This window comes from Amblyomma maculatum, chromosome 2 (genome assembly GCF_055883805.1).
Source record: "Amblyomma maculatum isolate TAMU_Amacu chromosome 2, ASM5588380v1, whole genome shotgun sequence".
In the NCBI taxonomy this organism is placed as follows: domain Eukaryota; kingdom Metazoa; phylum Arthropoda; class Arachnida; order Ixodida; family Ixodidae; genus Amblyomma; species Amblyomma maculatum.
In genome coordinates, this window is record NC_139345.1 from 110,595,434 (window position 1) to 110,621,737 (window position 26,304).

At 45.1% G+C, this 26,304-nt stretch overlaps 1 protein-coding gene across 4 annotated transcripts in view; it reads right to left on the reverse strand.

Annotated features, from left to right (window-relative positions):
• Window positions 1-392: 392 nt before the first annotated feature.
• LOC146199554 (neuropeptide receptor 15-like) overlaps window positions 393-26,304 on the reverse strand; it is a 29,694-nt gene continuing 3,782 nt past the window's right edge. For all 4 annotated transcript variants that reach the window (XM_084595072.1, XM_084595073.1, XM_084595070.1 and 1 more), the window contains exons 2-5: window positions 25,515-26,219; window positions 8,172-8,418; window positions 5,226-5,399; window positions 393-2,248 (exon numbers count right to left, since the gene is read on the reverse strand). In XM_084595072.1, the coding sequence (XP_084451198.1) occupies window positions 1,946-2,248; window positions 5,226-5,399; window positions 8,172-8,418; window positions 25,515-25,924 (1,134 nt within the window). In that variant the 5' untranslated portion in view covers window positions 25,925-26,219 and the 3' untranslated portion in view covers window positions 393-1,945. The remainder of the gene's footprint in view (window positions 2,249-5,225; window positions 5,400-8,171; window positions 8,419-25,514; window positions 26,220-26,304) is intronic.

Consider the following 26,304-nt stretch of genomic DNA (forward strand, 5'->3'; position numbering starts at 1 on the left):
TGCTAAAAAGAATTTGACTGTCATCTCAATCTTTGTTGTTCATTGTTCAAATTGTTTATTTTCTAAGGCTTTGGGAGATAACAGCTGGGAAAAGTGGACTTGGAAACTGTAATGTCAGGCTAGCTTGACAAAATTCATATCTCTCGCAGAGTCAGGGAACATGCTGGACAGAATGACTCAAATTTCGTAAATATGTGTTGAAGAGGTTTCCGTTGTCACATTTTACAGAAATTATTGGTATGCAATGAGGGTAACAGAATTTGACTTTTGAACAAAATTAGGAATGGGTTTTTTAATAATCATTTTTGAAAATAACTCATAGTCAAAAATGCGATATTTTACATAAGATTTCCTATGCTTCCATTTAATTTATAAGAATAACATTTAGTGGCATTAATTACTGCATAAATATCTATTAGCCTAGAAAATTTCAAGAAAGTGCTATTTCTAGTTTTGAAAAAATAATTCGTAAACAAGGCCTAATTTCTTGTAAATTTACGTTTTGAATTTTTCGGAAGCAATAACTTCCTTAGAATAGAGACAATACGCCCACCTTATTCTTTGCCACCTGTAGTTTGAGTGCTCAAAATATATTAACCATGGCTGGAAAGACTCTACATGTATACGCCATTGCAAAATCTGAACACAGCAATGTGCGCGAAAAGTCTGCCTGAGGCGTGCAATCGTTTTTATTTTTTTTTTTGCCCTTAATATCAATGTTAGAAAAAGAACAAAACTTCACTATTGACATATTGAATACTACGTGCATAACATATCCAGTAAGAAAATAAATTAAAAATATAAAATATTTAGGGAGTTTGATCTTTCGTACAATAAACCAATAATTACATAATCTAGCAATATTTGTCTCCAAGCGTTGTGTTTAAATATTTTATCACTTAGATTAAGTAATTTATATTCAAATGACGGATTGAGGCCGCACTAGCATTTAGCTATAGTCCAGCGCAGCTACTGCGGCATGCGCAAGAAGACTTAAGGCGGAAATAAAGTAACTGTTTATTAGAATCTTGACTCCACCTAGCCAAATAATTTTTCAAATATTATTGCAATTTTTATTTATTTCATCTCAGTAAAATGCAACAATCATATGAAAGACACAAGGCAGGGAACTTGCGGCAAAGCTTTATAACATATATGCTCCTCTGTATGATGAAGACATGGTGCAATTAAAGCATACAAATACGCGCCAACAAGAATTCGCACTGGGCAGCGGGCAGCAAAACAGTCACTCTCACATTTTCACTGTGACAAATTTTGAATTTTAGTGCCAGAATGAGCTTAACTTTGTTTCTTGAGCCATAATAAACTTTTTTCTTTGTGAAGAATTGGAAAATTGATGGCTTGCTGCGTTCATGGTAGAGTGATTGCCTACGTGCCAACGAGATGTCCTTGCTGCGTCCTTGGAACCTCACGAGTAGCAAGCATCCTGGATGATTTTACATGCACCGCTTCCAAGTACAACAGGCATCATACTTTTCAGACACCAAATACATGTCGCTAGAATATTCACGGCAAAGGACATGCCTCATTTATGCATGGATAGCCCGCATGAAGAAAATAAAATTCATAATGCGTAATTTTTAGTTGAGTAAGTTAGATACTGTTGCACCAAGTCATGTCCCGTCTCCATTGCGTAGCAAGAGGAAAGTTATTTGACTTGAGCGTTAGCAAAGATTCTGTCGCATCAAGTCATGTCTCGTCTTCACTGCTTAGCGGGAGGAAAGTTATTCGACTTGAGTGTTAGCACTTGTCACAATATTCTCTTTCACAGCGCACCACGTAATGTCCACAGAAACACCGGGGAACTTCAGGACAGTTCGCAGTGGCGATCCGCGTCGCTCTATTCTCCTGATGGCGTTGCCTTTGACATCTGCGCTTTTTGTCACACCCACACTGGTCGCTTGTGGAGCGCTCTTCGTGGACGTCACACCTGCGTGAGCGACGTCTTGCAGGACTGGCCGCCGACTCCTCCACGGATGATGGGCGAAGAGGACCAACGCCGGGCATCGCTCTTCTTGTTGGACGAAGTCAGACCGGATCCCCTGACCGCTCGCCGCCGACGGATGCCCAGGATGGCAAGAAACTTGGCGCGGAACTTGTGGCTGAAAACGCTGTAGAGCAACGGGTTGCAAGCAGAAGACGTGTAGGCCATCAGATTGACGAAGATGAGGTACGTCCAAGTCTCTTCGAAACGTCGCCCAGAAAGAGTGTTGTAGAGCAGAAGAACCTGCGCATAGCGAAGTGAGTTCATAGTAGGTAAACTTCCGCTTTTATCTCTTTCGCTTTGTTCATCGCTTTGTCCAGTATCGTCCACGATCACTAGATAACATGCGCGATACAATCAGAACTGCATGAAATGGAAATGCACTTTTCCCTACGCTCACCGTTACATATGGTATACTCTTGAATATTTCTCCAATACCCTTACTGCGTCTCGTCGATACGTCAATGACAATCTCAAATTTAGAACGCATTAAGGGTGCTGGGCCGCTTTCCTCTTACTACTTCCGGGTCGTGGTTTCTGCTATTTTTGTAACGAATGGCACCCCATAATTGGAAAAGCATTCGTGTCTTGTCGCGGGCATTATTCGAGTGTCGCCTGCGCTGAAGATGGGGTTGAGGATTTTCTTTTTTTCTGCAGCTAACTGCTGCAAGGACAATTCAGGCGACGATCCCTTTCTTTCTAGCTGCTGAACGTTCAATTTGTCGCTTTTGCAAGAGGGGGGGGGGGGGGGATAGAGGAAGTAATCATGCTTCCTCCGGCATATCCTTCACGTACGTGTGCCCTGCGTGGGGTGCCGAACTGAAATTGTTTTCCTTTCAAAGTGGCAACCAACTATTTAGACGTGGTTAAGCCATATTGCTGATTTCTAAATGGGGATGAATGGCGGCGCCCGCCTGAGCCGTTTGTGGCAGATAGGTCTCCCCCCCCCCCCCCCCCCCCCCCCCCCCCCCCCCCCCCCCATGCGCACACTATAAACACGAAAACGACTTCGCAACGCAGCCTTTTTGTCCGCGCGTGTCCGGTTCTCCTCTTTTGTTGTTACGGCCCAGCGGCGAGCAGGACGGAACAAGTCTCAGGAATTTCACAAGACAGGGAAGTGTGAATGGGTGACGGTGTGGGGGATGAAAATGGGAAGGAGACCCTGAACCCTGAAGGGAGAGGGCGCGTACACTCTCAATGGAGAGAGTAACATTTCATTTAATTTGAATGGCTTTGTTTTGTCAGCAAGGTCCTGGGTCCGAGGTTAAGCTCAACCCACAGGGCAGTGGCCGCCCTGCTTAACCTTTTTGAATGGTTACCTCACACAAGTGGGCGGCCACCAAAAATTACTGCTCCTGCCTCTTTGTCTACCGTTGACTTAAAATTTGAAGGTAACCGAAGAGAAGTGAGTCTATGTTTGTTGAAGCTCTGCGCTTAGCAAGTAGGTCTACAAGTGCCTATACTTCGTATCACAAGATGTTTTCAGCACTGCGAAAGACAGAGGCACCCAGTCCAATTAAGATGCGCACTATAATAGGCAATTGTGCTCCTACGCGCCTCTACCCCAAATTTGCTGGGGTAACAGTAGAAACACAATTCTCTATTGTAGTGCGCAAGGGCGAGATGCACTTTGGAGCACAATTGCAAGGGCTCCTCTGCCTTTCGCAGTGCTGCAGATATCTTGTGAAACGAAGTATATAGGCTTCGTCTATAGGAAGTATAGATGAAGTATAGGTATAGACGAACTGTAGATCCTGTAGAAGAGATTAGTATCTTAGTGTTTGTTTCTAGGTTACAGTAGCTCATTTTCTCTGTGTGACGTTCCATGTGTAACTTCAGTTCGTCCTGTATATACACTTTGTCTCAAAAGATATATACAGCACTGCGAGAGGCAGAGGCACTCCGCTCCTATCAGGATCACATGCACTAAAATAGGCAGTTGTGCTCCTAAGCGCCTGTCGCCCCTCAAATTGAAGGGGGTGACAGTCGGAGCACAATCTTCTGTTAAATTCGCTGGAGCGAGAGGCATTTAGGAGCACAATTGCAAGGGTACCTTTGCCTTTCGCAGTCCTGCAGATGTATTGTAAGACGAAGTAGAGCCTATATTGAGGCTCCTTGCTTAGCACTTAAGCCTACAAGTATCTTCGATAAGTAAGTTTTTGTAGGCAGTATCTCTGTGTGAGATCTGTATATCTGTGTGACATTGTGTTCTGTTAAATTGCAATTATTTATTTTGTGTCTGTGACGTTTTATTTGTAATTTGCAGTTTGCCTTTCCATTTTTGTAAACACAGTGAACACGTTTTTCATCGTGTTCTGCATCATCACCTCCTGCTGCAATATCGCCTAATCACCACGTTTGGAGAGATTCTCAGCCACTCTGAAGAGAACGAACCATCGTTTAGAAAATTACTAAAGGCGTACAACTTACACATTCCCAAGACTGGGATGTATACCCCACACAGACTTCAATAAAGGGGCAGCCAACACATTGCACCAGTAACAAAACTGTCTAGACTTGCCAGAGAAATTTGCAATATGTGATACTCTGCTAATATGTTCCTGTTCACTAAGTGCTATATATACCAGTTTCAAATCAGTAGCCACGTGACAAATATAGATACATAATCTTCTGTTCAGCAACTCAATATTATGTGCTAAATAAGGCACAGAAAATCAGGCGATTAATGCAAAAACTTGCCGAACTTGCATATTGGCATAATTTGCGAAGCCGTATTCAGTGGATGTCGTAGCCACTAACCGTACTCTCACCCAGGGATCCCGGTTAGGCATCTGTCTTTCGTTACGTTCACGAATAATTTTCGCGTTATCCTCTGCCAACGAATCAGTAGCAGCCTTCATTTGAAAGCAACGCGCATGATCTAACTAATGTTTTCAAAACTACCAACGTGATAACACATATACGCTGACTCGCTCTGTACGGGAACGGAAGTGCACGCTAAGGCTTCCATCATCTGAACGGAAATGATTTCCCTGCGCTGTGCATCAGTACGAGCTGAGGCCCTTTGTGGCAGAGAGCCATTTATGCGTACATACATAGCCGTTTGACCAGCTTGATGAATGCACTGCATATATATATACACACTGCCGAGCAATTGAAATGAAGTACGGCAAGGATGTTAACGATGGTTCTCCTTTGTCTTCCGCTCACTGCCAGCTATGCATGAGACAATGTGCACTGCAAGTAATACGCCGTATACCTGATGAGGCGAGAAACTGATGAAGTAGACGGTCACTCCGGCCACCAGCATCTTGATCACTCCTCGGCGGGCCTTCACCGAGCGTGCGTACTTCTCGCGGCCTACAGCTGGGGCCATCGAGCGGAAGGACTCGGCGCTGAACAAGCGTCGGCCAACGATGGTGTACAGCACGCACTGTAGATAAAGTAAACATTTATGGTGCGTCAGAAACAAACAGATGTATCAGTTAATGATAAGTATTCACAACCAGAGCAGACTAAACCTGACGAGTTATTTCGCTTTTACTGCTATTTAAATTCGATCTTTTCCACACCTGAAACTTCTTCCTCGGACAGTGTTTCACCTATTTCACAACTGAATGTTTTAGAACAGCAATTATCATCATGTCACATGGTAGTATGTAACATTCTGAGCTGCAAATCTAAAACAAGAAATAGCAGCGTGCTGAGCCGCAAATTACAACAAGAAACAAAATAAGTATATCCCTGTTGCTTTTTACGTGTTTTATTCAATATCGAGGGGTGACATGTTGAACTGAGGTAAAGTCAGAAATGAAACTTACAGAACATGCAGCATAGCGTGACCTAGAGCTATTACGATAGGCGCCCCGAGAATCTAAGCAAGAAATTTTAAGTGCCTCAATATAAAAATGGTCACCTCTTCTCTGTCCGACAGCTAGTGTTTTCGGAAAGCGAAGCGATCGAAGGAGTAGCCGGTGCTCGACAGGTACACGCCTCTTTTGCTGCCAAGACAATGCGTGTTGCGCGAGCTACGTTCACGGCTGACATTCAGTTTCTCTATGTGTGCACGCAACACGCACAATACTTTGATTTTATCATTTTAGTTCTAGAACGAATGTGAGTCTTCAGAATTTAAGCATCTGATATTATTTCAAGAGGTGCACGTATTAAACTTTGTATTGAGTGAGGTATATTCTAGATCACATTTGCTTGTGACAACTTTTATACATAAAGTGTGAAATATAATAAGATCTAAAATCATTTAACAGCCGTATTTACCTAAATATCAACTAGATGACGAGGAATGAATTATCCTTGAAAATATTTAATTAGAATATGCTAAAATATAAACTTTCGAAAATTCCGTCCACATACTGAAAGCAGGTCCAAGTTTAATTTCTGGATGTTCGTTTGTGTCAACTTTGTCAAGTTTACTACAGCAAGGCTGATCACTATAAGAAGATGCTGAGAGGTTAGAGGAAAGAACACTATATTGGCCCTCAGCTACCTACATTTCATCCATAGGCTCGCCATAATGAGCGCCAGTTTTCGCGTGGCTAAGCAACTAAGAGCAACAAATCAAAGCTACCAATTTCTAGAGAACACCTGCCGCGCCAGAGACGAAAGAGTTCTTATTCGCTGAGCTCTTTACCCCGAGGCAAACAAGTACTGTTGTATGTATTTCGGTTCATTAATGGTGCAGAGATCTGTGTTCGCGCCAACCCTAGCTGGCATGTTCTGCTGTGGAGTTAGGCGTTCTCAGAACGTCAAGGACGAACAGAAATCCGAATGAAGAAAACAAGATTCTGCACACGATCTCAATCACCTCTCAATAGTGGAAGGTTTTCGCAATGCTAGGAATCACCGAAAAGGGGGATAAAACGCGAAGGCAGCAAGAAAGCGTGGAACTAGATAAGGCACAGTGCTCAAGGAAAAAGGATCAAGAATATCAAATCAAGAGCAGAGCGTGGGAAAGAGGCCTAACTACGCTAATAAGGCGCCAGAATAAATAGCGTGAGGAAACTGGGAATGCGCGGTGAATGTGAGACACAGAGCATATATCCGAAGTTCCCAGCAGTTAGCTGAAGGGATTCCCGAGAGAATGAAACGTTGCTTGGGAGCAGCAGAAATTCAGCTGGGAGATGATGAAATTGGGATATCTTCTGGAACTAGCCTAAGTTGCCGCTCCCAAAAGGTAACTGCGCATTAGGGGCCTTCATCGTATTCGGCGTAAATATGTTGATTACAAAGCTGCTAGTCTTGCTGCTGATTATTATAGCACTCCGATTGTACAGGGGAGACGTGAAAGGACCTCCGTAACAATGGGCAGAGACAATGATCCGACCTTAAACAGCATTTTAAAAATACACTGAGCACACGTACAGGAAACGATGTACACTCGTTATTTTTTCTCTTGTTTTTCTTCGCGAAGGGGGGGGGGGAGGGGGGGGGAGTCGAATGAAGTTAGGCAAGCATGAAAATAAGATCACAGTCAGGCGTTCCGAGTGTCGTGTACGGTCACATCGCTGGCTTGCATACCAATATGAAGAATCCGCCAAACACCCTTCATCAGTTTCGCAAGAATAATCACTAAAGTTTCTTATTCTGCGTCCCGTGTGCGGCCTTATCCAGCGGGGGAACGAGTGCAGGCCAATCGAATGCGTAGCTTGCGTTTGCCTTTTCGGCTACATAAACCCCTGTGGTGCGCGCTGTGTAAGTGAACCAGGTGCTGCTGTCACCTATTCGAAAACTCGCAGTGATTACGCGTACTCACTCAATATTTATACAGAAATCCTACGTGCATACCGCGTTGCAGCAAAAACCTCATCCTTGGTCTTGGCCCATGCGCTTCTCTCTGACACGCACCAGGACCTGCAAGGACTGTTCTGTCATGTGTAATGTTCTCTAGCACCATGGATTGTGAATTACTGGTGGTTACCCTTTTCTTGTCCCAGAATAAATAAACATTTCGAGGTTTTTGCTGAATAATGATAGTATTTTTTTCTATAAGTAAATTTCACCCGGACGCTCTAAAAATAAGGTGAAGAATTGAGCCAGCCACCCCCGGTGCGCCTAGAATTGTTGGCATGACATCAATGTCGTACCTCTTCTGATCTTCTCTGCTGTAAGGTACGAATGGTATTGCATGTCTGTGTGAGTTTTGTTTTGACTGCCACCACATCGAAAAAACGGGAGGCGAGCTCACCTGCACAACGAGCGGTAGCAGGTAGAAGAGCAGGAACTCGGTGTACTTGAAGAGCACGAACGCGTGGAACGAGGGGAAGTTCATCACGCAGGGGGCGAAACCCGGCCTCGGGTACTGTATCTCGTGGTAGACCAGGTTAGGAGTAGCCAGCAGCGCAGACAGCGGCCACAGTGCGGCGATGACCAGGCGCACGCGCTTCCGGCAACAGAGCAGGTGGGCTCGCATCGGGTGCACAATGGCCACGTACCTGGAGAGGGGTGAAAAATTTCATGCAAGAAAATTCTGTATGAAGAATTTATGAACGTATATTAGGCAGATACATTTTAGATTCATATCCTAATATAAGTATTGTGAAAGAAGGCTACGTTGAGACAGCAAGGTCGTGACGGCAAGGCCAGCTATGCCTTGTCAAACGTTTTTAATTCGATGACAAAAACCCAGGCGCGTGCCGTAGCCGGCGGCACGGGACGATGATGACGGTATGTACAAATGAAAGAGGAAGATCATGGCATGAACAAATTAAAGAACATCCACGGAAGGCTCACACAATCTGCCCGGGGGGTTGGAAGCGGCCAGGGTGGCCGCACCTAACTAAGCGCTGCATCGCGGCGCACAAACGGTTTCAAGCGAGACACATGAATAATTTCAGTTCCACGGTGGCGTCGATCAGCTGGGGGATGAACAGGCGTCCCTTTGTAGTTCACTGGGGAAGTTTGGCTTATGACCTCATAGGGACCTACGTAGCGGTGGTGGAATTTGTCACTAAGGACAGGGGTGAGCAATGGTGTATAAAGCAGTACTTCGTCGCCAGGACGAAAAGAGACCACTCAATGTGTAGAATCGTAGCGAGTCTTGCGGTCTTCCTGGCACGCTGCCGTGTTGAGGCGGGCAAGATGACGGCATCTGACAACACGAGATAGAAAATGGGTAGGTACTGATGTGGAGTAGTCGGGCGTAGAGAAGAAGGAAGCGTCGAGAATTGTAGTGGGAGGACGGCCATAAACGAGGAAAAATTGAGAATAACCGGTAGTCCGCTGTACTGCTGTGTTATAGGCGAATGTTACGAATGGTAGAATAGTGTCCCAATTTCGATGATCTGGTGTGATGTACATGGATATCATGTCTGACAGTATTTTAATGGCACATCATTGGTTTTCATTTATGACAACGATAATTACTAGTCCTATTTCCAGGAATTAGTATCAGAAGCACATTTTGCCACTATCTGGAGCTTAGACCATTCCGTTCAACCTGAGTATAATAGCCACTTGTAGTATCATGCAATTTCGTCGCAATTAAAAGCTTTCCCAAGAAAGCCCACTTCCAGAAACTTCTCAGTTGCGCCTCCGCGTAGTTGCGAAGGGGAAGGACGTTCAAGGATAAAAAAAGAAAGCAAAACCTCAGCTTTGCATCAGTACGTGGTATACATTGCACATTTTTTGAGGATATAAGATTGAGCAATTCTTTCAAAACTGTTCGTGTTACTACAGTGCTATCTACGTCACCCCTCCGCACACATGTAATACCCTCTGAACAATGATTTTTGGGGCTCTCAAAAGAATTAATGAGTTTTAAATTGCCATACAGAACAAACATTAGAGTGAATTGGATTCTTCGGGGCGATTAGCAAGTAGTGTTAGATATGAATCTGAATTGTGGATCCGCAATCTACAGTCTTAAATGTACATCTAAACCACGTAACACATCGCAGTGGGGTGATCTGCGAACGCAAAAAAAGGTAACCCCTTTTAATTATTATTTTTTTATTTAATGAATTTTACCAACTTCCAGTGTTGAAAGTAATTTCTTTGTATCTTTTTAGTAGTGTAATTGTTGCTGAAAATATACACCTTTAATAATTTTGTTTAAACGGATACGACCCACCAGGCCAGCTTTTGGTAGAGGCGACACTCTTCACCTGCCTTTTTAATGGAATTGTACTCGTCGCAAATGAAAGGTTTGTTTTACAAGTGGAATGAAAACAAATCTGGCTACAACTTTAGAGTCCTTTGATCATATGCTGGTCTCTTAGTCCTTCAAGAGGAATCTTAAGCAGCAGTATACAAAAGATGGATGTCTAATTCTGGAGACTGTGCAAACACTCCTTGGAAGCAATATAGCAAAATCTTGGGCTCAGGATGTCGGTGAAGTAGCTTTTGGCCGCAAAACTCTGCCGATTGAAAGAAGCTGACCGGCGCCGATTTTACTTTGCTGACTTAGAAGCAGAGAGAATGAGAAAGCAAACCAAGAAAGCTAAACGACTAGTGAAGGAACGTAGGTGAATTAACTATTATTATGAAGGTAATGTAAATTGGTCACTTAATATCGGTGTCCATAACAACCCCCTCGGTAAATAGTAATCTGCCAAAACCATTTCCTGCGAGGGTTGCTTTGTGCGCCGATATATTTTGTATCGCGCTTTATGTTTCTTTTGGATCAAAGGGATGTATTTTTAAGGACAGTGCTTCAATTACCGTTGGCCCGTCTGCTGCCCGTTTTAGCTTCTTTGAAACCATGAGTGGGGCAGTGAGAGGTACCTGCGAGAAGCTGCGCTCTTTTACAGACTGTTGCATGTGCGGTTCTTCATGGACTACCTGAGTAATGCCACGAGGAAAATATTGTAACGAGTATTGCGCCAAACGTCCAGGCAACGCCCTGAGCCTAGAAGACTGCCGAAGTCCGAGAGGGGTCCGAGCAGCGGCCTGAGCGCTGTTCCAGGCAACTAACTTCGTCGTCTACGCCAACTAGCAACCACTTCCTCGTCCACGTCAACTAGCCACTGATTGTCTCCGCTTCGTCGTCGACTATAGTTTTTATCACTGCCCACCTCCTCTGTAGCATCGACTCGATGCGACGCGGTGCCACTAGGAAGAAGTCAGCGGAAGGGTGCACTAAAGTGTCACAAGGGCCCAGCGGCGTTGACGAAAAGTTCAGTCATGTACGATCATGATAGGGCTTCAGCCGAACCACGTGCACGACTTCAGGACGCTGTCGCCTTCGGGATGGAGCTGAAGCTACGGGAACAACGGCGTAGGTGACTTCACTGATACGGCGAACAATCTCGTAGGGGCCGAAGTATCGGCGGAGTAATTTTTCAGATAGGCCGTGATGACGAACAGGTGTCCAACCCAGACAAGGTCGCCCGGCTCGTAAGTGACGATTCTTTGGCTGAGGTTATACCGAGCAGCGTCATTCGCCTGTTGTCGGTGGATTCTGAGGCGTGCTAGTAGCCGCGCTTTCTCAGCACGCTGAACAAAGATGTCGGCGTCAAGTTCGGCGTCAGAGCCGCAACAAGGACTAACTGGCAACATGGCATCCAACGGCGTGCTCACTTGGCGACCGAAGACAAGTTGGAACGGGGTCAGTCGCGTCGTCTCTTGAGTGGCGGTATTGTACGCGAAAGTCATATAGGGCAAAATCACATCCCAGGTGCGATGTTCTGCGTCCACATACATAGAAATCATGTCGGTGAGGGTGCGATTGAGGCGCTCCACCAGCCCGTTGGACTGAGGGTGATACGCCGTCGCACGTCGATGGCTAGTGTGAGTCAGAGTCATGACCAACCGAATTAGGCAAGCCGTAAAAGCTGTTCCACGGTCAGTGATTACCACGGCGGGGGCGCCATGACGTAGGACAATGTTCTGAACGAAAAATTGAGCAGCTTCGGCTGCAGTACCTTTAACAAGGGACGCGGTCTCTGCGTACCGTGTTAGGTAGTCTGTCGCGAAGACTACCCAACGCTTACTAGACGAGGACTTCAGAAAAGGGCCGAGAAGATCCATGCCCACTTGATGGAAAGGGGTCTTCGGCGGACCAATAGGCTGAAGAAAACCAGCGGGTTTCAATGGCGGAGACTTGCGACGTTGGCAGTCACGACATGAGCGTACATAAGCCCGCACCGATGGGAGTAACCTGGGCCAATAATACTTTTGACGAATTCGTGCAAGTGTACGGCTCACCCCCAGGTGGCCGGTGGTGGGTCATCATGACATGCGCACAATATATCTCGGCGCAACTCGGAGGGCACAACAAGGAGAAACGTCTCTTCACTGTTAGCGAATTTTCGCTTGTAGAGCACGTTACAACGCAGAGTGAATGTTTGAAGCCCACGATGAAAAACACGGGGAATACGGGCGTCGACGCCCTGCAGATAGTCGACGAGTGACGCTAACTCTGGGTCCATTCTCTGCAGCTGCGACATTTGGGTTGTACTAATTGCCCCCAGAAAGGGAAAATCATCGGCCGTTTCTTCTGGACATTTGGCGATAGGCGAGCGCGACAGACAGTCAGCATCCTGATGCTTCCGTCCTGATTTGTGTACGACTGTTACGTCATACTCTTGTAATCTAAGGCTCCATCTAGCCAATCGTCCTGAGGGGTCTCTGAGGCTGGCGAGCCAGCATAATGAATGGTGGTCGCTTATAACGCGGAAAGGTCGGCCGTAGAGGTATGGTCGGAACTTGGTGAGGGCCCATATTACCGCCAGACATTGTTTCTCAGTTTTTGAGTAGTTGGTTTCGGAGCGGGTAAGTGTTCGGCTCGCGTAAGCGATGACCCGTTCTGCACCGTCTTGCCACTGAATTAGTACTGCACCAACCCCAACGTTGCTGGCATCAGTGTGAACGTCAGTTGCGGCGTTTTCGTCAAAATGGCCTAGAATTGGAGGATTCTGTAGGCGGCTGCGAAGCTCAAGGAAAGCGGCCTCTTGTTCACTTCCCCACAGGAACGGCGTGTCATCTCGAGTCAGTGTGGTTAGCGGTTCTGCGATGTGCGAAAAGTCTCGTACAAAGCGTCTGTAATAGGAGCACAAACCTAAGAACCGTCGAACCGCTTTCTTGTCAGTAGGGTGCGGAAAACCAGAAACGGCAGCTGTCTTTTCAGGGTCCGGGCGAACACTTTTTGCGCTGACCACGTGACCAAGGAAGTGAAGTTCCTCAAAGCCGAAGTGATATTTCTCCGGTTTGATTTTCAGGTTGACGTCTCGGAGAGCTTTTAACACAAGGCGTAACCTTTCTAGGTGTTGGTCGAAGGTGGTCGAAAATATGACGACATCGTCCAGGTAAACCAAACACGACTGCCACTTCAAACCGGACAGAACGGTGTCCATCATGCGTTGGAACGTGGCCGGTGCCGAACATAGGCCGAACGGTAGCACCTTAAACTCATACAAGCCATCGGGTGTCACGAAAGCCGTCTTCTCCCGGTCTCTATCATCCACTTCTATTTGCCAGTACCCACTTTTTAGGTCTAGCGACTAGAAGTATCGGGCATCTCGCAGTCGATCGAGTGCGTCGTCTATGCGGGGAAGTGGGTAAACGTCCTTTTTAGTGACGAGATTAAGTTTTCTGTAATCGATACAGAACCGCTGAGTATTGTCCTTCTTTCTGACGAGAACAACCGGCGAAGCCCACGGGCTTGTAGACGGCTGAATGACATCGTCGGAAAGCATTTCGGTGACCTGTCTCTGAATTGCTGCTCGTTCCGTTGGAGAAACGCGGTATGGGCGTTGGCATACGGGGCGCGTGGTATCGTCTGTTATTAAACGGCGCTTGGCGACCGGAGTTCGGCCCACTTTGGAAGACGTTGCGAAGCAGTCTGCAAAATCTGCCAAGACAGCCGAAAGAAAATCCTTCTGAGCCGGCGATAACTCGGTGTTTATTTCGACTGGTGGCAGAACGTGACGAGGTCCAGTGTCGTCTTGAAGGACTTCTTCCACGGTGCACAAATGTGGACACTCCGCAACGTCTTAGAGGAAGGAGATTACCGTGCTTTTGACGAGGTGCTGAAATTCGTTCGAAAAGTTGGTGAGCAGAACGGTAGTGCAGCCATCCCGTAGGTGGACGAGGCCTCGGGCAACAATGAGACCCCTCTCAAGCAGCAGCGGGATATGACCCTCCGCCATGCCCTCAAAGTCATGAAATGGGTCATTCTGCACGCGCATTACGACACTGCAACGTGGTGGCACCGTCACATCATCCTCCACAATACGCAGAGCATGGCTACATTTGATCGCGGGTGTCTAAGCGTGCCACTGCCCGTTTGGTCGAGAATGTGACTCGTGCCTCGTGTATCAATATAGTTTGTATCAATATAGTATAGAGACTAATGTGTACATAATGCTTCCAGTGCCGTTGTACCATTGGCCGCACTGCGGATGCCCAGGAAGAGACATCCTCAAGAGAATTAAAGGAATGCTAATCTTATGGCCAGTAAAAACCTTTTTCTTCAAACTTCACAATAATACATTATCAACCAAAACACAGATGCATGACAAAGAATGTTTTTGTCCCTCCGTCGACAGACTGTTTCATCTGTAAAAAACCTGAAACGATAGAACACGCAATTTTGATTTGTTGGAAGGTGTTTTTTTCTTGGGGAAGGGAATATTCTTCATATCACTTCAAAGACAAAGTTTCCGTTGCACCCTTATGGCACTAGGTTCTTACCAGTACAAAGGGATAATGTGCTATTTGATGCTAATATGCTCCTAGACCTCCACAGTTCGTGGAAAAGGCGGATGCAGTACAACAACACAGATATTAAAGTGCGATCTGTACGTGGGCTATTTATTGAAAGTATCATACGGTTCAGAGCAGCGTATAGAGTACGTCCTGACTAGCCACCATAGATTGATGTGCATGAGGATCTGGTGCTGATTAAAAAATTTAACCCTGACATGCATCCATAAAACCATTACGTTTTGTACCTGTCCCATGTCAAAGTCGCCAATAAAGAAAACGAAAACCCTTGCCGCAAATGATGTCCTCGCATTGCTGTTTTGTCAGTGTCTTAATGTTCATGTTTTAAGTAGCCAAGGAAGTGCTGTTAGAAACTGCCGAAAGCTTTTAACTATGTGCTATAAGAATTTTTGTTATGAGCAGCGCGCAGCGCTTAATTCATGGTTAAGAAAAGTGAGAAAAACGGTAAAGCTCCACAAACTAAGAAACTTTGTTGACATGGAGAAATTGTGCAAAAGCTGTAAAAGCTGACAGCCTAAACGCGGATATGACATCCCCAGCTGCGATGCACGTTTCAACGTATCACTGCGATGTGGTTTGCTTCCATGATAACTTAATATGCTGAAAAAAGATGTCCCTCTTTTCCCAATCGCCCTATATAATCTTCTGTTTTCTGCAATATGTGAGCACCTAGAAAACATTAATTAGTTGAATTCGCTGTAGGCTTTATGCACCGTAAAACTTACAAATGACAGTAGTTGTAAAGATACGCGTGCATCAGGAGGAGATCCGTTCAGAAAATTTTAATACCAGCGTTAACGACGTGTTAGTTAAAACTTTTCTTTTCATTCGCATTAACTTTCACATCAGAACTAACAAGGCAAACAAATCGTTGCCTGTAAAAGCACGCCTTCTTTTGATAAAAGCGCGTCGCTTTTAACTGAAAGCGCGTTGAAAGATGACGTAATGGTCGCCTGAATAGAGGAATGAATACATAAACAAAATTAAGCTTTGCCGTCATTTCTGGAGCACCGAGCTCACCTGAAGTGGACTGTTACCCCAAAGTGAGTTCCAGAAAAACCCTCCCAAAGATGATGTCATTGCTTTCTTTATGCTACTCTTATCCTTTTACGGAGAGAAGAGCGACAAAAGGTCTTCTTTCGTCGCAGAACGGAGTTCTGCTTCGCGTCTCTGCGCATGCTGCTCGCTGCTGAGCATTTCACTCCAAGCAACGCCCACAAAAACCCTCCGTATTTTTTTTTCTATGGGCATGCGCTTATATCTTTTGGCTTCCCCATCTACTCCGGCGCCCACTTGCGCATTTTGGAGATAAGTCAGGAAGAACGCTCGGAATCGGTCTCCCTGGGCGCTGAGGCGAACGGGAAGCAAGCACTCCAGTTTCGGTGGCGATGAAATCGAAATGTCTCGAATGCTTCGCTGAGCGTGTGATGCTCGACTGTCGCCGAAATGAGTGTTTGCAGAGAGCGTGGCGCCATGAAAAGGACAATCTGATTGCGAAATGCAACGACGGCAAGTCTGTCGCCTCTGCGCGGGCATTTGAGATGACGGGCGTTTCCTCCGACCTTGGACACAAAAGCGGCGAACGCTTGCTCAGTGGAAGCTTCGAGGCATACGGTTTCCAGCTCCCGACCGTCATAGGAACGGAATGCTATATCAAAAAGCAAGCTGCGGAGAGTGAGATTACAACGAGTTTTGAAGTCCCACTAGCGAAACATGCAATGACTCTACCTTCTTTTTATTTTCTTCGATAAAATGTGTTTAGCTAGCTATGAAACCATTTAATACTGGAATTTCCTTGACACCTCAGCTCGCTGAAGCTCACCTTTAAAGGAGTTGCCGAACTAGACTCCTTTCAATTGTGATAATGTCCGAAAAAAAATGCCGTGGCGATTTCATCTTTAACAACATCAACATAACAAAAGTAATCAGTATTGCCATAATCGCGAAATTGAAAGTGACCACGCCTGAAAAGAAGAATTGGGAACCGCGTAAGAACTAGACTCCTTTCAATTGTGATAATGTCCGAAAAAAAAATGCCGTGGCGATTTCATCTTTAACAACATCAACATAACAAAAGTAATCAGTATTGCCATAATCGCGAAATTGAAAGTGACCACGCCTGAAAAGAAGAATTGGGAACCGCGTAAGCTCTGCCTTTAAGGGTATGACGCGAAAGATTTAATGGCTTCCATCAGCGGTTCCCCGTGCTGATCCTCGTACTCTCGACCCTAACTGAGGTGCACTTTGCGACGAGCTTAATAATTGCTTTATTAATTATTACCTTTCTAATATTGCATACTCTCACTTGCCTACAACCGTAAGATACCGGTTAATTTGAAGACTTCATGGCGTACACAGATAAGAAGCCCGATAAAGCTATGTCACACGAATTTTTCTGTGTGGTGTGGGATAAACCTGTCTGAGGGCACTCTCAAGCGTCCGGTTTCGATTCACATCCCACAATAATTTTTCTTCTCAGCCCAGTTCATTTATTTTCCACGTTCAACACGTCCTAATGACGTTTGTTTTGTGTTGCGACCTCGCGATCTCACTTTATCCATGGCTTAAATCCCTTTTATGTTCTGCGGCCCTACGCATGACGTAAAACCTTTTTGGCAAATCCGAAATCTCGCTACAAGCCACCAGATGCTGCCCCAGTCAGGAGCCTTATTGACGTAGCGTTTCAACCTTGGTTGTCGTCACTATTGTAGCAAAGCCAAGAAACATAACTTTAATATAACAATTGGGGTGCACTAGCTCCAATTACCCTGCGCAGGTACGCTTGTTTTCTAGCCCATGTAAGCTTAAGAAGCTTGTTTATAAAATACGCATCCAGGTCATGCACGGTACCTTTGTTGGTTTTGGGGCAAGTATATATATAAGGCTGGGCCGAAGTTCACATCTGGGAAACACACGCATGATTGTGCGTCCTTTCGACAAGTAGACTTGTCTTCGTCTGGGCTAGATGAAGATAAGTCCACATGCGGAAACATTGGCTTCGCTGGCAAACTGAGGCTCCTCCTTTATCATGTTTCAGTGCTGATTTATAATGGGGGGACAGTTTTATGAATGCGTAAATTACCTCGTCGGGTGTGTTTCTTTTTCATTGTGTCCGTTGTTGTCACCTTAGTCTCAAGGATCAGTGCCAAATCCATATAATCACTCCACCGTGGTGGTGCAGTGGTTAGGGCGCTCGACTATACGGTACCCAAGGATGCGGGATAAAATTCCGGCCGCGGCGGCCGCTTTTTGACGGAGGCGAAAAGCAATGCGCCCGTGTGCTGTGCGATGTCAGCGGAGGTTAAAAAACCCTTGGTGGTCGAAATTTCCAGTGCCCTCCACTAAGGCGTCTCTCACAGCCTGAGTAGCTTTGGGGCGTTTATTCGCGCAAACCAAACGAACCTAATCCCTATAATCACACCATGTCCGCACGAACGATATGAAGCAGTCCATTTACGATTTTATGGTCGAGTTATCTTTTCTACAGAAAGCGTTACCGGTGTACGCCTAGAGCGAATCTTTAGTTATAACATCTATGCGAAAATGTTTTTTTTCAACGCCAAAACGGGAAAGATTTTCTTGCCGAATGGTGCACATTCCCCAATTCAAGCGAAGCTTGACAGCAGTGGTCAAACTTCTCTGACCTTTAATGTGCAGCCAACAAAGGAAGATAACATAGAATGGGGAGAATAAGTGCCATCACTAAAACAGAAAATGTACACAAAATATTAATCTGAATGTTACAGCAATTTCTTAAATTCGTGGGCTCATTGCTTTGAAATAAAAACTAAGTTTGCGCCACAACCGGGCTGATAGTCCAATGAACATAAAGAAAACGTAGCAGCAAACACAATGAAATGAAATCTATCAATAAATCTCCTCGGGTTTGTTTCTGATCCACTTGGAAACTAATAATCCTAGAAGAAGACGTTATTTACGGCAGTGTTTTTTTTTTTCAAAGCTTAACATTGTTCCCGCAAGACATTTCCTCCCCCGTAACCATGAGAACGCTAGAGTTGTGTGACTGCTAAATTGCTTTGTATGCTGGCGAAGAAGCCCCACCAGGCGACGTGTGCGCGAGAGATTGGGAGGGTGTATATTTGTGCAAGATGTAAGCCACCAGACGGGTGCCATCCACTCTGATCCTCGTTTGACCAAGACCTCAGTCTCACTGTAAGGCAGCAGGCCTGTGTGAACGACTACAGCTAATGGCACACACCGGGAAGACGGGCTGGACGAGAGAAGCCTGTTGTCTGACTCCAAATACGCGAGCTTTACTTCACCGTACTACCGCTGCTTCTGCTTTCCCAAGAAAGCTCGAGTAATTGCAATCCTCTGACCCAGGCGTAGAGAAAGCACGGAAGTGAAAGGCGAAGCACCACTTTGCACTGCGAAGTTGGAGGCAATACTGGCGGAAGAATGACGGGCTTGCAATTAGCTACCATTCATTAGATTAGTTCCAGGCAGCGGCCCCGGTCTGTTTGGCACCGACCAACCGTTCTGCCCACATTATCGGCTTTTATTATTTTTTTCTTAGTCTTTTGGCAGCCGCTTAAAGAGCTCGCTGGAAGTTCGCAGTCATACAGGTGACAGACAATGTAATGACTCCTGATCACCCACCTCAGCACGGGATTGTCCACACAAGCAAATCGGCCGTGAAAATATGGAACGTGTGCCCGTGCCTTGACCTTCCAAGAACATAATATTTCATATAATGTCTCCTCGGTAGGTTTTTGTTTTTTTGCGATTGTCAAAATTGCGTCATATTGGTCTTTATTTGGCCGCCTGACTAATAGCTGTGAGCTAAAGACAAACATTGAGAAACAAAACGTTGCTACTTATTGTGAGCTTAGAATATTTCCCTCAGTGTGTTCATAAAAAAACGTCATCTTACAGTATTCCACAGTTGCTTCATAATTATTTCCACAAATACAGCACAATAATTTGCTACGAAAGTTACAACTCACCGCAGTGAGTATAAAAATAATAAAACCAAATTTTCCGCCAAGCATCGAAACTTAGGTCATTCCACACAACATTAGCACAATAGCCTCTTATAATATTCCGCAGTTGCCTCAAAACTAAAAGCTGTCCCAGAATTCTGGACAACAGACACGGGCTATGGCTTAGGCTGCGCTCCCAGCAGCGAATATTGCTGCTGCTAATTTTTACGCAGTTCCTTTTGCCATAGAGCGAGTAAATGGTCTCAGGTATACCCGGTGCAAAGAGCGCTCTGATCTTAGCATTTTCATTATTTACAGCGCATAAAAGGCGGGAAAATTTGGTTCGTCGGAAAAGTATAGAGCCAAGCCCTTTGCATGACTATAAATACGGTTGGGTTTCGGGCAGTTTCTAAGGTAGAAACAAAAACTTTAATTGGTATTTGTTGGCATCAGAAGATTGAATTGTCAAGCGAGTTTTATAGTTCAATAATTAAGTTGCAGCGTCTTTTTAACGTCACACTTTGGCTACTTTTCTTGACCTGCGCTGTAGAAGAGGGGCAAGCGTTTTTCTCCCTATGCATGGTATGTGATGTTGCTGCGAACCATCTCTCAAGCTAAGCCTTACTTCTTTCATGAATGACGCATTCACCACTGTTAGGGCCATAATGCCAAATACCAATAGCCCAAGAACCGAAGGGTGGATAGACTTCTAAGGCGGTTATGCGCCTATTTAGCTAACTTGTGTCGGCAACGGTGAATAGGCGATCAGAGTTTACGACGAATTTAGTTTAGGTTTCTTCTCATCGCAGCATTTTTTGCCCCTCCATATTATATATCTGGCTTTAGGAAATGTTCTGCCCAAAATAGTTCGACAAAAAAGGAAATCACCAAAATGCGAAGCACAAAGAGAAATGGGGCTTTGCCTAAGGAACGAACGTCGCGCTGGGTGCTGCTCCTGTACTCGGAACAAAAAAACAATTATGCGTAAAATTTATGACCGGATTTTCTTAAGCGACTGTATATAATGAAGAAATCATGAAAAGGTAAATTACCTTCCAGATTTTTCATGCCTTATAAGACCCTCGCGGTGCATATTACACACAAAAACACGGCTAGTACTATCACGACGGCGTTATAAGAGTTTTGACTTTTTTGTTTTGTTTGGTTTGTAAGGTTTAGTGTCCAAGAGCGACTCAGGCTATGAGAGATACTGTAGTGAAGGGCTCCGGATATTTCGACCACATGCTGTTCTTTAACGTACACTGCCTACATTTTTTTTATAGCCCGCTCAGCATCTCCAGTATGCAACAGACTGCTAATTTTTCATGATCCGGCATTTCTTAGTTCGCTTAGTTACACTTTTTATAATCACAGAGCGATTTTTTAAGCTTTTCCTCTGTTCAGGACACCTCTAAATCCCTTCACTTGAATGTTGTACACGAAAGAACTTAAAGGGGTCATGATACCATTTTTGCAATGCAAACTGTTTTCTGCATATTATTCCCGATGTGCCAAGCAACTAAACCTCAAAATTTCATCTCCCTCGGCGCTGCAGATATTTTTAAAACGAGTATTTTTGTTTCTTTGTGAACAGCTGGCTCATCTGGCCAGCGGCGTAACCGGTGACACCATCAACCGACGCCGCATCGTCTGCTGCATATTCTGTGTACGATTAGCGTAGACCGAAGCTCTGCTATTCTAGACACTAGTTACGCAAAGCCGATTCCGAGGACCAAAAAGCAGTCATGCCGCTAACCGCTAAATTGCTTTCCGATCTCTGTCAGCGCTTTAAACCTAGGAAATAGCGGCGCCTGTGGGCGGCATTCAGGAGCACGTCGGGGCCCGAGTACGAAAGCCGCATTGCTGGTCAGCTCGAACAACGTACACACTGTACAATGCAACACGTCTCAAAAACAACACAAACAATGCACACGGAGTGCCGTCCGACGCCGCTGTTGTGCAATATTAGAGTACTACCGGACAGCGCAGCAGCGTAGTGCGCACGCTACATTGAGGCACCCGACACCCCGTCCCGTCTTAGCGGCATCATTTTGCTGCTCGTTCTCAGGCCTAAGTCTGGCCCCAGTCGTATCATGAAAGTAGACGATAAGCTCATGAGTCTTACAGCAGCACAAGATGCCCGCAATTCTTAAAGCCATGGTGCCACACGCGAGCGTAGCTGACGACGGCGCTATAGGCTTCTGCTTCTCCCTAATCGTCGCTAGGCCTAGATTGCTTAGCGTCGAAGCTACAGCGGACGGCACTTTATAAGTGATCAGCGAGGCGTTTAATTAAAAGTGCTACTTGATCATGAAACTTTTTTTCAACCCCATTGTTCTGTAGTGAAGCAAATATTGATGTTTACCTACGAGCCATAGGCACGTAGGTAAACATGTTTGATTCACCGACAGGTCTCTATTTAAGGAAAAGAAAAGCCTATAAAATTTATACCAACTATTTCACTGCATCTAGTACAATTCGGGTTAGCTGCGATGTGCGCATTGTGTAAAATAGAAAGCAGCATCCAGTACCGTTCACAGCTTGTAAATGCGGCTTTTAGACGCCTACAAAACTTTTAATACTGGGTACCTACTGAAATGCAGTCACGAGGAAATCTAATTGAGCACTTCTATTCGAGATAGCTGCACGCGAAAGGGGCCTGGATCGTTGCAAATGCAGTTAATGCAAGTGTTTTAGCAGTGCAACGCAGGGCCGGATTATGCAAGGATCAAAGGGTTCAAATGAACCGGACCCTATGTTCTGAGCCCCCCCCCCCCCCCCCCCACCTCCCTGAGAGCTGGGAAGATTTTGACTGATCCGAAAAATACTCAAATCCCATGTTTCCTGATTTGCCACGATTCAAATTAGACCTTATATGTGGCAATGTCGAATGCTTCAAAAGCTTCTCACCGCGTCGTGTGCTTAATCCCAAAACCAGCCTCATATTTCGCCCGTCGAAGTACAAAGCTTTATACTCGCCCAAATCAATGAAAAAATAAAATCCAAAATAGTTTTATTGCTTCTAAAAGAGTTATGCTTGTCCTAGCTGGTACTCAGTTGGCATTAACTGATTCCAGCTGCCTACCAGGTGGAAGTCAGTGAGTCCCATTTCGTGATCAAGTAGAATCATTGGGTTCTAGTTTGCTTTCAGCTGGGAGCCAGAGCATAACAACTGGTAAACCAATTGACTTCTGTCATGAAGGCTGTTGAGAGAAGTTTTGTGTTTTATTTATCTGGGCATAAGCAGTTAAAGCCGTGACGAAAGCAGTAAATTGTTTGATAGGGAATGTCACTATTGAGAGCTGCCAGCCGGCTTAGTAATTTGTTGCTGCTGTAAGTGGAGACGCGTGGTTTTTCAAACTAGATTACGTTGAAGAGGCTGATCAAGAAACTCCCAGCAAGAGGATCGAAAACGCTTACAAACGTAAATACTTTTCTCCACTTGCTTAAAAGTGGAACTTAAAAAGCAGACATGTTATATCAATACGTACCTATTTAAAAAGTGAATTCCTGTGAAATGTTTAAACTTATATTGATTATATTGTATCAAGTTTATATTTCTTGACTGTGTAGACATGCGACATTTCTGTGAAACATTACGAGGAGGCTTAAGCTTTTTATTGTAAACTCAATAAGATCTCTGTAGTGTTCTAGCTATATTGAAGGAAACTGCATGTACGTGAACAAGAATTTGCATAGGTAATCGGCGAATATGTACCATAAATGTTTTAATACACTCATAATACACTAAAGGCTGAGCTAAAGTGTCCACCATATTTTCAGTGCGGCGTCTTCTTGATGAAACCGGCTGCATACGCTAACTCTTGAAATGTAAATTTGATATGTAAACTTAAACCGCAGAACGTGCTATTAGCAAAAGTGATTGCCATTCTTTTAAGCGTCGAGATTATGCGTCGAATATAAAACTATTCTGTACCGTAAATGTGGCCATCTGCATAAATTTAAATATATACTACGAACTGAGCGTGTTAAATGTTTATTTTTGTGCCTGTTAATGAGCAATGGCATCTTCTAAAGTGCCACAATTTCGAAAATATTTAGCTTCCGGCAATATGACAGCGTTCGGAGTAATAAGGATTATCTGGTGTAGCGTAGGTCACCATGCATATATAACATAACGGCGCAACTTCTGTAGAAACAGGGCTTTAGGCAAGCTTCCATTCGTCTTGCTGAATAATTTCACAAAACTATTAGGTAACTGGTAGCATATTTCCAGTGAGACTTCCTTAACAGTTTATAAACAAGACCCATCTCTACTTAGTCTCTGCTTACACGAAGTCAATCTCCCTGCGCTATCGAAATGACCAAGAAAATATGCACTCGAGAAATTTATTTTTCATGAATGCACGCCCTGAATTTTAAGGGAGGATGAAAATTCTGCTCTCAGCTAATCCGGCGCTCGTGTTCCATAGACGAATTTCATTTGGATATCTCACTAAACTGTCAACTGTGTTACTAAGGCGCTATGACCTTTCATAACGGCATTGTCAACGGTGGAATCTTCCACGAGTATTGCTGCTGACCGCCGAGAATGCTATCACCGACAACGCGATCGCTTTTGTTTATTTAAACACAACAATCGTTCAGCACGTAAGCATTCCTGAAGCGGAATAATGTAAGCGTAGCACGGATTGGATCGCATCTTTTTCCCTGCTGTTGAGCAATGAGATATTAGTAATATAGTAATTTTATGGCTGATCATTTAAAAGGTGGTGGAACAAAAAGAACCCCATGAATCTTGTGGCATCCGAACCCACGACTTCTTAATTTCGCCTCCCGTGCCCTACCAACTGATATATGCTGACGGCTGTTTAGCCTTCGTACAAATTTAGATCCGTGCAAGTCTTCACCTAAGTCAACCTTATCCATAGCGGCTGCCGTGGAATGTTCTATATTACCGCGAAAGTCACATGGAAAGTTTTGTTTTTTAACGTAGAATACGGGAGCTGAGCGATAAGCAGTGCAGCTAGCTAATTGTAACTGCCAGAAATCATCTATCTGCAATGTCGTACCTGATCTAATGCCGACACAGAAGGATGACCATTCTAGACATACAATAATCTTGCTTAACGGGGGAAATCGAATATACACCCGCGACATTGGAAGACCATGCTTGCGCATCCCGAATTGTTGCTGCGCTTTCGACTTCATTGATCCGGCTGTCGTAACATTGTGCTTCCAGTATAACTCTTCCAACGCATACATAAGTACACGAGAAATAGCGAAAAATTCGGTATTTAAAAATAGTGGGACGCATGTTTTCAATTTTCGCCCTGTAAACATCTACGCGAACATTATTAAAAATTACGATCGAATATGTACCTTCTTTTCATATACTATAATACACCTGTTTGTGCTAAATGTTAATTTTGTTGTATTTGTTAAATGTCAAGTGAATTTGGCATTGCACTGTGTAACAATTGTTGCCCTTTTGAATTTATAAGTCAAAGTTACCTCACGACACAACAGCGGAGGCGAATTCGCAACTTTCACTTGTAGACTTTTCAGAGGAAGCCAAATACCTCGAAAGTAGTTTTTTAACCTTCAGTACTGATAATGAAGAATGAGTTAATCCCTTCATTGCGTTTTGTTTTCTTGTTGCGTGTCCTTATCGCACGAAGCAGGGAGAATCGTTCTTTGACATATAAACATCAGCAGGACATACAGCGAAAATTATTGTTTTTTTTTTTAATATACGGATCACACAACAATATGTGCATCTTCTCACTGTGGCGGGCTTAACTTGCTTAACTCACGGGAAATGCGATAGGTTGCACTGGCTAATAGTTTAATGTGTGACACTGCAAAGCTTACGCAAGGCTACATTTTTATTATACTCAGTCTGGCTTGGCCTATGAAAAAAATATGAAGCGAGGTTCGCCGTGCGAACCAGGACTCACCGTTCGACGCAGACACTGACGAGGGTCATCACTGACGCGTACAGCGCCATCACCTCGACGAAGCGCAGCGTGCGGCAGAGGCCCAATCCCAGCTCCCAGCCGCGGTTGCGGATGAAAAGTACGATATCCGGCACACACGCCAGCAGGATGGTGAGGTCGCTCACGGCCAAGTTCAGGATGAACAGATTGGTCACCGAACTTCGCATGTCGCGGTCTCCCAACACGGCGCACACGACGAAGGCATTGCCCAGGACCCCCGAGAAGCCGATGGCGGCGAACAGGGAGGCCAGCGTAGCGATGCTGGCGGCCGATGCCACGGGCTCTTCAGCGGCCACGGCTACGCTAAGCAGAGAGCCATTGTTCAACGTCGGCGGCAGTGCACTGGGAAGCATGCTCTCAGTGGGTGACATGATGTTGTCTTGCGCAACGTCAGTGCAGGGGCATGCACGGCATGTAAATAGAGGGTCTTAATTATCTGCGTCCCCTGGTCTGTTCATTCGTTCAGGCGAGAGCGAGGTTCTTCCTGCGTCGGAGCGTCTTCCACGTTCGGTGCGTAATCCAAGGTCACGTCCAGGCAGCGTAGCAGGGTACTGGAAACCCAGCACGTCACGACAACAGCGTCGTCGTCAGCTCCGCAGCAGAATAATGGACGACTGGCACTTTGACTGCGATGTCCTGGAGCAGTTGCCATGAAGGCGACATTTTCTGCGCGAAAGAGCAAAAGTGGATGTTGGAAATTGGATGTTGAAGTCATAATCGCAATTATTCAAGGGATATAAGGTACAGATAT